Below are 18685 nucleotides of genomic sequence, written 5' to 3'. Positions count from 1 at the left end.
AGTAAAAGGAAAAAGTAAAGTAAAAGAGCAGTAAAAGTAAAGGAAAGTAAAAGTAAACAGATACGGCATTTAAATTTTTTTAAAGTTTTTACAATCAACTTTGTGATTTCACTGGGTAGTGTTAAATTGCGTTTTTTGTTCTGTTTTGTTTTTCTGTTTTCTGTTTTGTCTTACATTGCTTTATCTATATTCTCTATAATCATTGGCTTCTGGATATTTCATTGATTCTTGGATTTTTTTTTTTTTTATTTATTTATTTGTGTTTCAGTAATGGTTGCCTCTAGGCCAAGAGAGGTAACTAGAAAAATAATAAAATTTTGGCTTTTATCATAAACAAGAGATAAATTTGCAGATCTTTTTTAAGGGAACACCTGAACCTGATCTATGACAACAGGCATGGATAGCGATGTATCCATACTATGTTACGGTCTTCCACAAACGTGTTTGCAATTTTAACAAATGAGAAATTAACCAAGGTGGTGGTATTTTTACGCTACAATACCCGCCCCGAAGCAATATTCAGAAGAAAGCTAAACTAGACATCAGAATGAAAATGCGCTATATAGAAACATTATTACAAGGAGGGGGATTCACTAAATCATAATAAATTTGTCCGCATATTATGTTCACCCTAACATCAATTTACTATTGTTTTGTTTGGCAATTCATCCATGCTGACTTGGCTTGGTGTTAATGCACTTTTTTTTTCTTGTTTTAGTCTTGTTTTATTGTATTTAATCACGCTTTGTTGGCAGATTTTATGTATATTCTCTATAATCATACAATTTCGCTAGCTCAGAAAGCACTATAAATAGAGTAAGAAGTTTATTAAAAGAAAAAAAAGGATTAATTCAAAATACCTCACCTCTTCTTTTGTAATCCTATGAAATATCTTGTCTCGTGAACAGCAATACTTTACTGTATATTATGTACATCAAATTGAATAAAGAAACTGTTTAGTCACTTCTTAGTAGCTGATCATGTCTGCTGTTGGCTTGTTTTATCTATGTATAATTCTATTTTTGTTTAATTTTGTCTTGCAACCGTTTTGGAACCGAAGAATTAGCTACGTCGGTATGAGTGGTCAACGGACCGCAGCTGAATTAGCAAATAATAAAATATATCCAATATATAATCCATAAGCTTTCTTGACCTGTTGCCGTATTTAACCTTAGATTTCTTAGGGTATATGTATTTTTTTAAGATAAATATAGTATTTCATTTTTCGCTAGATCTCATTACCTAATAGTAATTATACCAGGGACAATAAGTATGTACCAGAGACAACTTGTATGTCATTTTGTGTTGAGTATTCATGCTATTTGCAGTGATTGGTTCAGTAATATTGGAATGTTATTAAGATGCGAGTTTTATTTATTTGTGTCTTTTTCTTTTTCTTTAGCTTAATTAATTTTCCGTTGATAAAGGTCGGACGTGGAGTCGAATTATTCAGATTTTTTTTTCTAACTGCTTTGTGTAAAGGTTTACCCGTTTTTTCTCTATATTTTCATTTATTGAATTCTGTAATGTGCAAAATTAAACTAGTTTTCAAATAAATAACTAGCAAGAAATAAATGATGTCTTGATAGAACTAGCCTCTAAATATTTTGAGTATTTTTGCTTCTTTTCTATGAATAATAACTAATCAACCAATTTCTTTCAAATATATATTATAGAAGGATTTTGTTTTCAGAACAATGAGGAACCAGTGAACAGTGAGAATGAGAGGAACCCATCCCTTAATGTTTCCATAATATTCAGCAAAATATGGCTGCTTCTTTGTTTTAAGCATACAATCCTCTTGCTCAAAACGAAAGGACTTATTTTCAAGTGAGTTAACAAGAGAGGAAATATCCCTCTCGTAAATTTACCCTCTGTTCACAGTTGCTGATTTACTTAATAGGAGGGAGTCGATCCATGATTAAAGGGATAAAAAATATTTCAGCATCTCTAGCCAGAGTCGACCCAGCTCTAAATGGGTACCTGGAGAAATCTAGAGAAGGTGAACAGGAGGGGTGTGCGAAAGTACAGGATGGCTTGCCCCCAAACCCCCATTGCACTTTCTGGCTGAAGGGCCTTGAAACGGAGACTGGTACCCCCGTTAGGGACTTTGAAGTCCAGTGTCGTATTCTTTACCTTTTTACCTTATATACCAAAATGAAGCCACATCATTCACACAATGTGACTCTTACAAATTTTTTCCTTCTTTCATCATCGTAAAAAAAGAGAATGGGCGAAAAGTCTAAAAACCTTATTCCTGCTCTCTGGTAAAGTTATTTAATAGACCTTTTGGGTTTGAGTAAAGGAATATTTAAGTTAAAAAAAAAAGATTCTTCGGGAAGATATCACAAACCGGAACATATATTATTCACTTCTTGATTTACTTAAGATGTGACAAAAAAAACTTTATACTGAATGGTGCGCTCCGGAGTAACATTAAGCCATAAATGTATGAAACTCATGGGTAGTGCAAGATTGAAATACCAGACTAGTTTATTGAATTTCCTATGAATCTTACAAATTCTTTTTTCTTCCCCCTTAATTTGGGGGGGGGGGGTCGCGTAAATTGTCGTCTGGATTTAGCCAATCTGTATCTTAAATGACAAACATTGTTGTTAGTGTGTATCATTGTTTTGTAGTTACCAGCCTGCCCCCTTTTTTGTGCTTGATGAGATTGACGCCGCATTAGACAACACCAACATTGGTAAAGTAGCAAGTTTCATAGTGCATCAAACCACTTCTTCCGCTCTACAGACAATTGTCATTTCTTTGAAGGAAGAATTCTACAGTCATGCTGACGCACTTATTGGTATCTGTCCTGACGTAAGTCACTTTTCTACTTTCTCTTGTTGTTCTCTCTTCCTCTTCTTTTTCTCATTCTCTCTTGTTCTCTCTTTCTCAAAAGTTTTAAACTATCCTCTCTCGCTCATTCTCTTTGTACTCTTTTGCCGCCTTCTTCTTCTTCTATTTAACAGCAGGCGGGCTTTTCAGTAAAACTATTTAGCCCTTTTCCTTTTGCTTCACTCTTTGGGCTACAGAGCTACTGGCTTCATTGCCTCATATTTATTAGATATTTTCAGATATCTTTCAGTAGATCTTTTGACTCTAGGAGTTCAAATATAAGATGATAGATGTTAATTTCTATGCTCTGTGTGCAGGTATAGTTGGCTAGGCTCTTGGCTGATAGTGAGATTTTGTGGTGTTTGAAGTATTTTAACAGTTTGCAAAGCAAGGTATGTTGTGCAGATGTCAGCATTTTACATTCAAATAGACAGTGGTCAATTGTTTCATTATTCATATTACAATGCCTGCAAAGAGAGGACAGGGGAATTGAACCACTTGAATTAGAAAGCTTATATGAGAATGCAAGGAAATTTAGTCCATTTGTTCCAGAACGAATTCTATGATAAATTTTAGACAGATACTTATTGGGAAAGGGGGAAAGGAGAGGATTAATCGTATTAAAATTAATATCTGATAGCCTCCATCGGTAAATATCTCTAATTGGGATTGGTCTCCCACTTGGCTGGTCAATATTTATAGCATTTTTTGCTATTTCATCAACCTGATGATTACCACTTATGCCAGAGTGGCTAGGAATATACTGAAAGTAAGTTTTTATTCCACTTGAAGCAAGATTATCAATAACACTTTGACAATGATATGTGATAATGTCCAACTTATTTTGAGGAGCTGAGGCCAGCAACTCAAGGTATTATAAAGAATCGGAATATATGATAATATTATTTGAATTTTCAATCAAAGATTCGTTTTGCTTAAGGTGTTCTAATGCCATGATTATGGCATTTAACTCAGAAGACATTATAGATAAATTATTAAATAATCTCTCACCCATTGCAATTTTCAGGTGAGGAAGGAAAACACCACTTGCAACCTTCTCATTCATTTTTGACCCATCAACAAATATTTGGAAGTGATTTTTATAGGCAATTGTATTAAGTTCTGCAAATTTTTTCTGGACAAAAGCACTGGGGGTTTAATCTTTATTCCATTTTGAAAATTCAGTATTTATTATGGGAAATGACCAATTCCATGGAGGGGATTGGGGGAAAGTAGGTGCAATAGACTTTGCTGGTACAGGGAACTTCTTTTGAATATTGGCATACTCATTTGCAATACCTCTATACATGGCTGGATTTCTTAACCAATTATGTAATGTGTGTGAGCTATTTGATTCAATTTTTGTAAGATGTTTTATCAAGAGAAAGCTACGTCTCTCCCTTATTGTTGTTAATCCACTCTCCATAAGCAGAAAATTGGTGCTTGTGGGTTTCCTAAGACCAAATATGAGACGTATTATATCATTTTGTGTTGTTTCAATTTTTTTGTATCTGGGTCTTTGCACATGCACCATAGACAATGAGCCCATAGTCAATATGGGGTCTTATATGTGATTTATAAAACTGGAGTAAGGTTTTCTCCTTACAACCCCAGGGTGTGGAAAGAAGTCTTTTTAGTATATTTGCTTTTCTATAACATTTTTTTATTGTGTTTGAAATGTGGAGGTGGAAATTAAGTTTTTGGTCAAGCATGAGACCTAGGTAATTAATATTATTATCTTCTAGAATAGTTGTTTTATTTAGAGTTAGTTTTGCATTAACATGGTTTCGCTTCCGGTGAAATTGGATCCTTTTTGACTTGGTTGGTGCAATGGGTAAATCTGAATGTTGAGAGAATTTTTCAAACTGGAAAAGTGACTTTTGCAGATTTGACTGTGCTATCTGAAAGGTGTTGCCAGATGACCATAGCACCAGATCATCAGAATATTGTAGATTCGTGTGGGGTAGGTTCATGTCCCAGAGATATAGGGCAAAAGGAGGCAACTGAGGACTGCTCCCTGAGGTAGGCCTTTGGATATTGTCTTTTGGGGGGAAGAGGCTGAACCAACACAAACAATGAAACTTCGCACTTCTATGAAGGATTTAATAAAGGATACTAGCTTAGGAGGTACTCTAAGGTTTGCAAGTTTGTTTAAAAGGATTTGGTGGTTCACATTGTCATAAGCTCCTTCAAAATCTAGGAAAGCTGCCACTAGGATATTATTTTTTGAGAAAGATTCATTTATTGCATTTGTTAGCAAAATGAAAGCATCTGTTGAGGAGTGGTATTTCCTGAATCCAGTTTGAGTGTGTGGGATCATGTTATTATTCTCAACAAACCAGAGGAGTCTGTGATAAATCATTTTCTCCATTATTTTCCCCATCACAGGTGTAATCATTATGGGCCTATAAGACTCAGGGTTATCTTTTGGTTTATTTTTCTTTAGGATTGGTAGGAGGGACGAACATTTCCATATATTGGGAACCTAGAAGATGCCCAAGCGTGATTATAACAATTTAGAAGTTCTTGTTTGTATGAAGGTGTGAGATTCTTTATCCATGTAGGGTGTATATTGTCATAGCTACTGCTAGTTTTGGACCTAATATGATGTATTGCATTCTTCAATTCCTGGATTGAAAATCGATTAGTTATGTACTCGGATCCTGGGCGTGATTGGTAACTAGGGTTCATAGAAATTGTGGACAGTTTGCTTTGATTATTTGATGTTAGCTTATTAACAAAAAGAGTTGAAAATAGGTTAGCGTTTTCATTAGCATTGTCATAATGGGTATTATTATGTATAAGCTCATACAGGAGTGGGTTGGGAGAAGTCTTTCCCACAGATTTGGCCTACGACTTAATGTATAAGTGGCTCATGTGTTTCTCTGCAGAGATTATTTGCAAAATTATTCCACTATTTATATTTAGCATCTATTATAGTCCTTTTTAGATTAGATTCTGCTTGTAATTTTTAGAATGTGTAGTATGTGATGGTTTTTTTATGAATTCTGTCCTAGCTGCCTTTTTTATTCTCCATTTATTTAGGCACTCATTTGTCCACCATGCTTTAGAAATTTGTTTAGGGAATGTTTTCTTAGGTGTTGTCCTGGGGATAGCATGATTAGCTGTATTTATTAGTAAAGATGTCAACGCTTCAGCATGTGTGTCAACTGTTGTGTTAGAAATGCATGAACTTTGGGTGAAACTTGTAATTTCATCATTTAGCTTATTTTGGAAAATAGACCAATTTGCTTTAGTGTTGATATATTTGGATGTATGAGATAAAGTTTCAGCAGGTTCATTTAGGGAGCAAACTATAGCAAAGTGGTCTGTACATAGACTATAAATTTTATTTATGTAAATTTTGTTCAAAAAATTTAAAGACACAATTTGTAGGTCAATTGTGGAGAAATTGCCACTTTTGGGGTTGAAATAAGTAATCAGGTTTGGAGGAGTAGCAACAACTAATTCATTATTATTTGAAGTCATATGCTCAATAAATTTACCAGCTTTATTTGCTGGTTTATTCCCCCACAAAAGGCTGTGGGCATTGAAATCACCACAAATAATGATATTTTTTAACATATTAGAATTATTTATATAATTAAAGAAATCCTTGGCATCTGTAGTTTGGCCATTAGGGTTATACAAGCTTATTATGTAGGTTTTTCAATTATTCAGCCAAACACTTATACCAATTACATCAACATCATTTTCAAAATCTGGAAAATTGATGCCACAAAATTTTATATTATTATTAACTAATAAAGCTACACCAACTCCTTTTCTCTCTGAAGATCTATCCTTTCTCAGGATAGTATATCCCAGATACTTAATTTGTTGATTTTGGGTTAAATGAGTTTCCTGGAGGTAAGCAATATTAATAGAATTATTATTCATAAATGATATTAGTTCATTTAGCTTATTTTCTGTGAGTGATCTTACATTCCATTGGAGTATTGATAAATGTTGTGTTGTTGATTTATTCATCATATGACTGTGTATCAATGTTCAGCTTTGTTAAAAGTAAAGCAAGATTTTTTTTGCTTGAATGAGCATTATCATCTGGACTGTATATTTTTGCCAATTCTGCAATAATTTTTGTTTTCAGTAGTTGATGTATGTTCATGGCCTGAACTGCATTACAGTTTAGAATGAATAAGCATATATTTGGGGATTGCATTTTTGGTAGTGCATCCTGTTTGTTGGTTAAGGGATTGATTCCTGGTAGTGTTTCTGGTTTGTTTCTTCTTGGGAGGGAGGGCCAGGCTGACCTCATCTCACCGGACAGGGAGGCTTGTTGGCTTGGTGATTCCTTCTGAAAGGGATTTGAGCTAGGGGGCTTAGAAGATGGTGTTTTATATGGGGTGCTTGATGCATTGGGGGCATTTGACTTGGGAGTGTTGGTTGGTTTCATTACAGGCTTTATTTGGTATCGTTGGGCTGCATTTGCTTCCATTGCTGCAAAGGAGTATGGGATGTTCTCCTCTGTTGATATTTGGAGTGTTAGAGCTCTTTTCTTGTATGCAGGGCATAATGATTTATTTGTAGATTCATGTGGGCCTTTGCAATTGATGCATGTAGGCTGAGTGTTGTTGCAAGTTGTCAGCTCTTTAGGATGGAAAGATTTACAATTACTACACTCTTGGAGAATTTCATTGCATTTGTTTGTTGTGTGTCCCAGTTTGAAACACTTCTGACACTGAATAGGCTTAGGTTTGTATTCCTTGTGTGGTTTAATTTGCCCAAATAGGAATAATTTTTCTGGGATATCAATTTTATCCTTCAGTATGAATAAGAAGGATCTACTAGTTTTCAGGCCATTGGAGTTAGGTTTTCCAAGTTGGGTAACATCCTCAACTGGGATTGTGTTTCCAGCCCTATCTGAAAGCCCTTCTCTTAACTCCTGAGTAGATATCTCTGGGGGAACATTATAAACTACTATTTTTGTTGGTGATTGATTTGGGTTCCAATTAGATGCAATAATTGGGGTATTCAGAAGGGATTTAAGGTTAATTATTGTATCTGCTGATTTCTGATCTACTACAGCTATTAGCAGAGATCCATCACGGTTAATGTTAAGAGAGAACATTGATTTTAGCAATTTAAAAATTGCAACTCTTATTGCAGTGATCATTTTTATCTCAAAGGGGGTAGTGGGAGTAATTTTAATGTAAATTCCTAAGTTTTTGGAGGGAGGATCTTGGGCAGGGAGAGGGGAAATGCTTTTAATTGGGGAGATTTTTTTCCTTTTTTTAGAACTTCTAGAGAGGACCTCTTGAAACCCATTATCATCATTTATGGTTACATTAGCCCCTACACTTATTATTGTCCTATTCTCCGAATTGGAGCTATCATTAGAACTTTGAGATAGGGTGCTTAACCAGCCAGGATGGGTATCTTTCACTATAACACTTTCACTGGAATTTGATTTGGGATCTGGGGGGACTTTTTTTTTGGAGGACTTCTAATCATTGCCTATTGAAAAAAGCTTTAAACACAAAATAAAACTAAAACAAGAAGGGGAAATAGATGATATCACAACGTCTGCACTATACTATGGGGAGGATAAACACCACAGTATAGCCCTGAGGATGACTTGAGCAGAATTGGTTTAGTACAACTGCTGATTAGAAGAGATAATAATCACAAGAAAATATATTTCGATTTTCTTATAAGGTTGCTGTTGGGTGTATGTTGGGCGGCATAAGGTTGCCGCCTTGATTTTTCTATTTGCTTCTTCTTCTTCTTCTTCATTTTGTTTGTGTATACTTTAATTTACTTATATATTCTTGTATTCATGTTCCTCACCCGGAATATGAAATCGTCATAATAATATGCAGTTTGTGGTAATTCAACTGCTTATTGGCATCAAAAGAGGTGAGAATGCATCATGTCAATTGCCTTCCAGTTCCAGGGGTGGTAAAGAAATGGAAACAGATGTAAAGATAAGTCCATAAGGGATATGATCCAAGTGAGGACAAAACCCAATCATTATTGGTTTAATGGAGGGAATCGATAGCAATTCACCTTGTTTTTAAGCATCTTTCTATTCCCGTATAATTGTCAGGTTGAGGGAGAAACATTTCAGGTTTATCTCCTTCTTTTCTTCTTCTGTGCGGCCGGGTTCAGTGTGTTGTGAGAATATGACAAGGGTCTAATCTCTCCGGTTCTTACGAAAAGTTTACAGCGTTGCTACTATATGCTTATCAGTAAAAATTAAATTTTAAGCCGCAAAAAGAATTGACACCCGTTGCTACTGGGGTCCTTTCTGAATTTTTCTATTTCATTTTGGCCTATTATCATCTATCTTGATCATCTACGTCTGGGTCATGTACCAAGGTTCTGACGAGTACAGCCGAACCCGAGCTACCGAAGATGATTAGACTCGTGCTTTGATGAGGCGGCGGGTCTGGAATTTATGGAATTGTAAAAACGGCTTGAAATAGCAGTCACCTTCGCCGCCACTGCTGATATCTCTGCTTCTAGATTTGGCTTAGACCAAGACTACTAATTTTGGTTTGTTTTACCTCTAATTGTAGGAAGTAGGAAATCGTTTTCTATTTCTATATTATTTTGATTTCATCTATTTCTATTTTTATATTTTGATTTCAGGATGGAGAATGCCTGGTGAGCCAAGTCGTTACAATTGATCTGGGTGAATATGCTGAAGCTATTGAAGAACCGTTCAGATAAACAGTGACTATAAGTCGTTTCTTTTCGTTTTATTGAGGGCTGGGCTGGTGTTGTGTTTCTAAGCCAAAAACGACTATCTATTTTAAAAACGAATCTATTTTACACCTACTGTCGGTCTAAGAGCTTTTTCCTGATTAATGCTCATTTTGGGCCCCTTACGATTATGGACTTGAGTTTATCCCATATCACTTCAGGTGCTTATTTGTACCATGACCTAGTAAAAGTTCTTCTCTGTGCTTTCATGCTGAGTAAATTTGAAACTATTTTCCGAAAAATATTGTCTGTGAAAAGCTAGCTCTATAACGCTACGTTGGTCTAGCCCTTTACATTGGGGTCCGTGAAAGAAAATAATTGTTTGATTACTATTTGTATTTATTTCATACTCCTCTTGATGGTATCAAAAGAAATGAGAAAAGTTTATGAAAGAAACAAGTTTTCTGTTTTTTGTAACTGCAAGATTTTATATTATGTTTCGCTAACTTACATAAGAGATGTTTCAAAGACTGCTAAAGTTTATACATGCTTTATTAAATTAAATTTTTAAGCCCAAACCCCAACATATAAAATAGTATTATTTGTTGTTCTCTTTCTTTTTTTTCTTTTATGGATTCCTTGTTTAACTTCGATTTTATTAAATGTTTCCATTTGTGTACTCCTTTTTTAAATGAGTTCAATAAACTTAAGACTTTTTTTTATGTGTGTCTTCTTTGTTAGTATGAATACCATCTATTTTTAGGTAATTTAAAGACTTGATTAAACTTATCAGGCGATGGTTCGAGTCTGGTGACGCTGGTTAGGTTTGGAAGGGGGGTCAGTTGTGTGACTCTGTAAGCTCAGCTAGAGTCGAACCAGCTCTAATAGGTACGTGGAGAATTCTGGAGAAGGTAAACAGGAAGGGTGTGCGAAAGCACAGGATGGCTGCCCCCTCCCCATTGAACTCCCTGATTGAAAGGTCATGAAACGGATATCAGCACATTCGGTAGGAACTGTAAAGTCTAATGCTATAATCTTTTTCTTTTCTTAGACTAATGATCCGTTCCGTGATTGCTGTCGAAGCAGTTAATATGAATGTTTATGAAATCACAGCTTCAGAAAATTTATCACGTGATTACATCATTATTTTCTGATCAGAATTTAGTCTTTGCTAGACGCCGGTGCCGCGCCGTTAAGGGAAGGCCGGCGGCGGGGGGGGGGGGGGGCCAAAAAACCTGCGGCGGTGCGCCGCTGATGATTTTTTTGCGCCGCCGCCGGTGAGATTTTGGTGGCGTGCCGCCGGCACGATCAATGTTGACCGCAAACATTAATATTTTCATCAGTCTCTCAAATCCCAGCTTGGATTTACAACAGATTCGGGCCTATTCATGAGTTAAAAACTCCTCAAGTGACTGGCTGGACACTGCTCTTCTTCGTTATTCATCAAGAGAAGTGCTTATCTGGTAGAAATGAAATGGCTGTGGCGTTTCAGAATCCTTGCATAATAATTTAAATAATAGATAATTCCCCTCCCACCCCTTTAGGCAATAACATAGTTTTTTTTATAAATCATATTTTTGGGGTCACTCCCGTTTCAATCTCCAATTCGCCAACCTTGTTCATAGGGATTCGATGAACCTTTTTTTTTTTCGGGGTGACACATAGATTTTCTGGGAAATCCCCGAAAATTCGGGGATAGTCCAAGCCCTGTTTGATTCCTAATCAGGAAAATCGAAATACTTAACCACACGAGAAAAGAAAAGCTCCGACTTGGCGGTTGACGCAATAAAGAATCGCCGCAAAATTAATTAAAAGTCAGCCAAACACCGCTGCCTCTGCCGGCGGTGCGTGCGGTGCGACGGCGGCGGTCAACCGGGCCTCTCGTTAGCGGCGTTCGGTCGGTGCGCCGGCGTGGCGCTGGGGTCTAGTCTTTGCTTATTGTCTTGCCAGTAAAAGTAAAATGTGTCGCGTAATTAGGATGAAAATCTCTAACCCTGACTCTGCTAGAACTATGATGAATTTCGTCTTTTTTCACCTTTTTTTTATCAATACCAAAAACACCGCCTGCAAAAGGAGTAGTTTTATTTCCTATAATCCGGCTTTCCCGATTATTCCGGTTTTTGCACTGCACAATTACGGTGATTTAGGGAGCTAGGCCTTCTTTTCCCCTTTAACTTCATGAGTATAGATATGTTACGCCTCTTTTGACTCATAATTGATAAAGGATCATTTTTCAACAAATTATAATGATCAGTTGCTTGTCGTAGACTAAAAAACGGTAATTGCATATTTCTCAGTGTTTCATCTGAAATCTGATTCCTCTAGTGTTTCATCGTATGTTTGAATCGAAAGATTCTTTGGTCTTTTTTTTCTGTACAACTAGTTCCTAAGCAGGCCCAGATTTACCAATAGGCTCACTAGGCCGGGGCCTGGGGGCGCACAATGTCACGGGGCGCAATAAATTGCCACTGTGTTATTTTTTTTCTTAATAAAAACGGGACGGACATGATTTATCGTTAAAGGGGTAGGTGCACTCCGCCAGCGCGCTGGCTATTCACCGAAAAGTGATTTTAGAACAACATAGGAATTCCATGGCCGCTTATAAACTTCCAGATGTCTCCCCAGAATGGCAGCTGAAATTTCGGTATCACCTTTCTCTTTCATTACTTTTGGCTCATCAGGTGCGTTCTTTTCAGTGCTTCTACTATCCCTGAATTTGCGGGGATTTTCCCGAAAATTTCGCAAATACGGAGCGACAAAAACGGTTGGGCCTAGAAGCGCCAAAGCATTGAATCCGGTCCTGTGCCTAAGGTAGACTCCCCGCTACCGTCTTCATAAGTAAATATTTGCAGTTGGTGATTGTGCAGGGAGAATTAAAAGAGTTGATCTGGATGATCAAATATCTGCGCTAAAACAGATCATAATAAATACAAACTTCGTGTTTTATTCCAACCAAAGCATTCAGATATTTGAACCATCAATAATTAAAAGTATACAACAACAATTGCAGTGTGGGTTTCGTAAAACAAAACCAATATATAGCCTGCATGTTTAGTAAATGACTTAATTGCAAATTGTGGGGAGTGATTTGTTGCTTTTTATAATTCTAGATCTTTACAATTAGTGGTTCTGAAGCAGTGATCGATTTTTTCTTCCTACCCCCTCCCATTTTCATAAATATAGACATTTAGCCCCTTTTTCGACTCGTAATCGTAATCTGAGAGTGGAGAGAAACTGGGGTTCAGAGCCTTGCTGTAGGCCCTCTACTTGTACAGTTCTGACATTATACAGACCATAGAATTTGAGTCGTCTTGTTGTTTTGTTTCAGTACGCACAGCCATCGATATTGTAATTTTAGTTCTGAATGTGTAATTAATGATATTAGAAACCCTTAATTGCCAACTTTGGTTGAAATCATGCAAAATATAAAATGGCTGAATATATAAAATTATATATCCCCACGTTAGATTTAGACCCAGTACTGATTTTAGTTTGAGTGAAAAATTGAAATACAACTATACTGTATCATTGTGTTAACGTATATTCTTGCATGTAAACAAAGATAATATGATAATACGTAACGCACATTGTAAAAACATAATTTTAAACATTTATTTCACTAGTGCAGTATTCGTTTCTCCACTCTTTCCCTTAAATTTTGCAAATCAATCTCAATTTTAGTATTTGCACATCGTAATTGGTGTTGCAGGTAGCGTTCGTTATGTTTGAGCGGGATTTTGGTTTGGTCGATTTTATTTTCGAAAAGAACGATTCGCATGTGTAAGCTGAATCAAAATGGGTAACAGCTTTTTGTGCCAGATTTCTCTTTTACAAAAATGTTTTTGATTCTTATGAAAATATTGTTAAAACCAAGTTTATTTTTTCGTATAAATCTGAAAGTTACTTTTGAATACAGGGATCCAAAAAAAAATAATTTTTTTAGCACATGGGTTTCTCTATTTTTGTTATTATTTTTAGAAAAGCTTGGTTAGTTTTGTGAGTCGGAAAAATGTTAAATATAGGCCGTGGTTTGCCCCCTCCCCCTGCCTCAAAACGAGACGAATGATTAGGCACTGAAAGCAGTAACAGCGTTTTGTGCCTGATTTCTCTGTTATAAAAATATATTTTTGATTCTGATGAATATGGTTTGGCACTAAAAGCAGTAACAGCTTTTTGTGCCATTTTTCTCTTATAAAAATATGTTTTTGATTCTGATGAAAATGTGGTTAAAACCAAATTTATTTTTTTGTAGAAATCTGAAAGTTACTTTTGAATACAGGGATCCAAAAAATTATATTTTTTTTAGCACATGGGTTTCGCTATTTTTGTTATTATTTTTGGGAAAGCTTGGTGAGTTTTGCGGGTTGGAAAAATGTTAAAGGTAGGCCGTGGTTTGCCCCCTCCCCCTGCCTCAAAACGAGACGAATGATTAGGCACTGAAAGCAGTAACGGCGCTTTGGGCCTGATTTCTCTGTTATAAAAATATATTTTTGATTCTGATGAAAATGGTTGGGCACTAAAAGCAGTAACAGCTTATTGTGTCATTTTTCTCTTATAAAAATATGTTTTTGATTCTGATGAAAATTTGCTTAAAACCAAATTTATATTTCGTAGAAATCTGGAAGTTACTTTTGAATACAAGGATCCAAGAAATAATATTTTTTTTAGTACATGGATTTCACTACTTTTGTAATTATTTTTGGGAAAGCGTGGTAAGTTTTGCGGGTCAGTAAAAATATTAAATGTAGGCCGTGGTTTGCCCCCTCCCCCTGCCTCAAAACGAGATGAATGATTAGGCACTAATCAAAAAAAGAAGTAACAGCTTTTTGTGCCATTTTTCTCTTATAAAAATAAGTTTTTGATTCTGATGAAAATGTGGTTAAAACCAAATTTATTTTTTCGTAGAAATCTGAAAGTTACTTTTGAATACAGGGATCCAAAAAATAATATTTATTTTATGACATGGGTCTCACTACTTTTGTTATTATTTTTGGAAAAGCTTGGTTAGTTTTGCGGGTCGGAAAAAATATTAAATGTAGGCCGTGGTTTGCCCCCTCCCCCTGCCTCAAAACGAGACGAATGATTAGGCACTAATCAAAAAAAGAAGTAACAGCTTTTTGTGCCATTTTTCTCTTATAAAAATAAGTTTTTGATTCTGATGAAAATGTGGTTAAAACCAAATTTATTTTTTCGTAGAAATCTGAAAGTTACTTTTGAATACAGGGATCCAAAAAATAATATTTATTTTATGACATGGGTCTCACTACTTTTGTTATTATTTTTGGAAAAGCTTGGTTAGTTTTGCGGGTCGGAAAATATATTAAATGTAGGCCGTGGTTTGCCCCCTTCCCCTGCCTCAAAACGAGACGAATGATTAGGCATTAAAAGCAGTAACAGCTTTTTGTGCCAGATTTCTCTGTTATAAAAATGTATTTTTGATTCTGATGAAAATGGGTAGGCACTAAGAGCAGTAACAGCTTTTTGTGCCAGATTTCTCTGTTATAAAAATGTTTTTGATTCTGATGAAAATTTGTTAAAACCAAATTTATTTTTTCGTAGAAATCTGAAAGTTACTTTTGAATACAGGGATCCAAATTTTTTTTTTTTTTTTTTTTTTAGTACATTAGTTTCACTACTTTTGTAATTATTTTTGGAAAAGCGTGGTAAGTTTTGCGGGTCGGAAATATGTTAAAGGTAGGTCGTTGTTTGTCCCCCTCCCCCTGCCCCAAAACGAAACAAATGGTTAAAAACAATAAAAAAATATATGCTTACTGTGTCTTGGTTTAGAACAGTCATCTGACCATTGAATATCATCCCCAAAATTACCCCTTAACAATAGTGAGTTGAAAAAAAAATGCTTATCAAATTCCCATCTAAAAATATATTTCCCCGTTATTCCTTTAGCTTTAGTACATGTATTTAATCTCCCCCTTTAGGTATCTTTCCAAATCTCTTTAAAATCTTAACAGTTACTCCTTTTATTAATTTCCAAGGTCCCAGAAAGAGTTAGAGACTTCCTTCTTATATTTCTGATCAAAGGTCTTTTACTGTAAATTCTTTTTTATCTCTTCGCCAGTATAGTTTCGCACTTCATTTTCGACCTTGCAAGCTATCTTTGATAGTACTGAGTTTGATCATGAGGGCAGACCTCTCTAAGTGAATATATCCTTGGTTTCTTCTTAGAACTTTTGAAAGCATTTTACATGATTGGTCGTACAAGATCCTTGAAAAAAAATCCTTCCTCAAAATACATTACATTATCCTCCTCAGACTCATTTCCCTTCTTACTAACCCTTCTCAGCGTATGATTATTGAAAAGCGATGTCTTCAATCATCATTAGTAAGAAAAGGGGGATTGCAAGGCTCTGTCATTTGCTCTCTGCTTTTCTTATTATATATTTATGGTATTGTCAATTATCTTAGTCTTGGCATCCATCCTGTTTTATTGGCTGATGGCTCCAACTTTTTGTATCTACTCCTGACCTTAGCTTCGCCGCTATTAGTGCGCATAATCTACAAAATAAGATGAGTGATGGTGTTACTGAAATGACATGATTCTGAATATCAAGAAAGGTTTTCTCTGTCCCTTGTTTTACTGTTGTCTTATTTGGGTTAATAGCATAAATCTCTTATACTTCCTCAATAAAGTGCTCAAAATCGCGCTTTAGAAACTATTTTTTCCATTCCTCGTCTTTATCCCATAGTTGATCTTTATGATGATACTCGAATCGAAACATTAAGTCAAATAATTGCAAAGCAAAGTTTGAAAATAACATGTCAGCTTTTGGGTTATTCCTCCTCCGAAGAAGTTTTCCTTCCAGGTTTATACCGAAATCGGTGAGCGACCCTGATTACGAGGTGTCGTGCGGGTAGTTCTACAAAAATTTCTTTGTGAAGTTTTCGTTTTAAAATACGCCACTTTAACATTTTTTGGGCCTTGCGCACGGGGTTGCGAGTAAGTATGTGGCTAAACATGCAATTTCAGCGACATAAGTAGCTTGTGACTTTAAAAATCCTAAAATAATAACTTTGATGGAGCTTTCTCAACGGGCGGGGTTAAATAATACACTAACCATAAGAATACAAGAAATGCTAATGAACTGAAAGTGTAAATAAACTTTAATGTAAATATGTAAATGAACATCTGTTATTTTGTTATATTATATTATCTATTAGCCCTTACGGGAAATGCCCTTACATATATGGCTTGTTTGTTGTTAGTGGTTTGTAGGAACAGAGAGGTAGGAAAACCATGGTCTTATCCAAGTTCCTTATTTGTCGTCTGCTGGGGCCAGAACTCAGTAGAAACAACAAACTCTGGTTCAGCATTGTATTTTCAGCTCTTGTTTTTTAATTTTTCCCGTTTTTAATTTTTTAGCAAACGTTTGCAAATTTTTTAGCATAAAATCAAGGTTTTGAAACTTCACATTACAGTAGTGATATTAGTAATATGGCATTGTTGCATTTTGGACAGTGGTATAAGAGTTTCAGGCAAATAACAGCATTGTATGTAAAATGTAAACTAATCATGTTTTTATTTACGATGTCATCTAATCAATTAAAATCATCCCCTAAATGATCTCTAAACAATCACGCATCGAAATAGTACAATACGTTAATATTTATGAGGTTTGAGGGGGAGGGCTTGGGTTGAAGCAGTTTTTTACATAGAAATATTTCCATGATTACAACAAGGAATAAAATGCCCACCTTTAAAATAAAATTTATTTATGATGCCTTTGCTTTAAAATGGGCAATTTGTATAATTTGAGGCCCTTGGCTCGGCGGATGTACGCTTCATTTAGGGAAGTTTTTTTGTAACCCTTCACCTTTCCGGTTATCTCGCCAAACTAGGTTATCTCGAAAATTTCATCTGATTTGACGCTGTTCAAAGGTTTTTTTTTGTTTTGTTTTTCGTCCGATTGAAACAAGCGTCCAATACGGCTTGAGGTGCCCATCATGGTGAAAGTTACTCCATATTTTTGAGAGGCGTAGTTGATACGTTTCGAATTTATTAATATTGCAAAATTAGCCTCAGTTTATGAATGAAAAAGATCAAAATCTTGAAATACCAACTATGATGAAAATTAAACACTAGCTATGAAATAAATTTACTTTTATGCAAATGAAATTCGATCTTATTGATTTTTAATGATTAACATTTAATAATTCAGACATTTTAAAAGTAATCCATCGATTACCATGAGTCAAAGAAGGTAAAACATTTCTATATATTTGAAATTAAAGGTAGGAGCTGGAGACTTGGTGGGCGTTCAGACGCTGGATTCTGTCACAGACTCTGTCCAAGTTTCCTGCTCAGAATGGTTGAAAGTCCAAGGTAATTTCAGAAATAGAAAACTCATAATCATAATTGTCACCTAAATAGGTGTTTTCCGTTCAAAAAAGGTGGCTCGATAATTCCTGTTTTCAGCTTTCAACCATTCTGAGCGGGAAACTTGGACAGAGTTTGAGACAGAATCCAGCGTCTGAACGCCCACTTACGGTTAAACAAATTTCCAATCAACATCGGAGTTTCAGATGCAAGGCGAGGCAGGAACAACTGGTGAAAGTACAAGTAGGGGGGGGGGGGGGCACGGACTAAAGGATTCCACCTTGAGCCCTCCGTTCATAGAGCTAATAACCTTTGCATGACTAATTTCAATAAGGTGTAACATGTCCACCTTTACTAAAATGTGTAAATGAAGTATCAGTGTTAAATGGGGCATTAGTATAATTCGGGGTCCTTGCTCATAGGGCAAGCGATTCCAAAGAGCCCAAGAATTTTTTATTTGCGAGCAAACGTGTCCTCGCCCCACAGTTTTGTAAGCTCATCCATTCTATAAGATGGGACCAGGAGAAAAAAAAATCAATACATAAGAGACTCGTCGCTCTTTAGTAATTTTATACTGTTGCTCAAGATCTACGTCAAATATAACTGATAATTCATCGCACCACCAAGCCGTCTAAGGCCAACACAGCTGTGTACGCTCTTCCTTTACCACAATATGGTCAGAGCTTTATCCTTTGCTGCTTCAGAAGAAGTTGACATTTCCTTATAATGTCTTGTGATTTCTTTCCACCTCACTTGAGGACCTCCTACTTTTCGTCTGGTCCGGGATTGATTCCCAAAATCTGCGATTTTCGGGAATTTATGGTCCGCAAAATGTGACCCAAC

At 35.8% G+C, this 18685-nt stretch overlaps 1 protein-coding gene across 1 annotated transcript in view; it reads left to right on the top strand.

Moving 5' to 3' along the window:
• The window catches only part of SMC1 (structural maintenance of chromosomes 1), a 76291-nt gene extending 66067 nt beyond the window's left edge, over positions 1-10224 (top strand). The window contains exons 21-22 of the mRNA XM_089102778.1: positions 2640-2823; positions 9457-10224. Of these exons, the coding sequence (XP_088958904.1) occupies positions 2640-2823; positions 9457-9537 (265 nt within the window). The 3' untranslated portion in view covers positions 9538-10224. The remainder of the gene's footprint in view (positions 1-2639; positions 2824-9456) is intronic.
• Positions 10225-18685: the final 8461 nt, after the last annotated feature.

Source organism: Artemia sp. Qi Xiang Cuo, chromosome 16 (genome assembly GCF_049724085.1).
Source record: "Artemia sp. Qi Xiang Cuo chromosome 16, ASM4972408v1, whole genome shotgun sequence".
Lineage (NCBI taxonomy): Eukaryota > Metazoa > Arthropoda > Branchiopoda > Anostraca > Artemiidae > Artemia > Artemia sp. Qi Xiang Cuo.
This window is presented reverse-complemented; position numbering and strand designations above follow the sequence as displayed.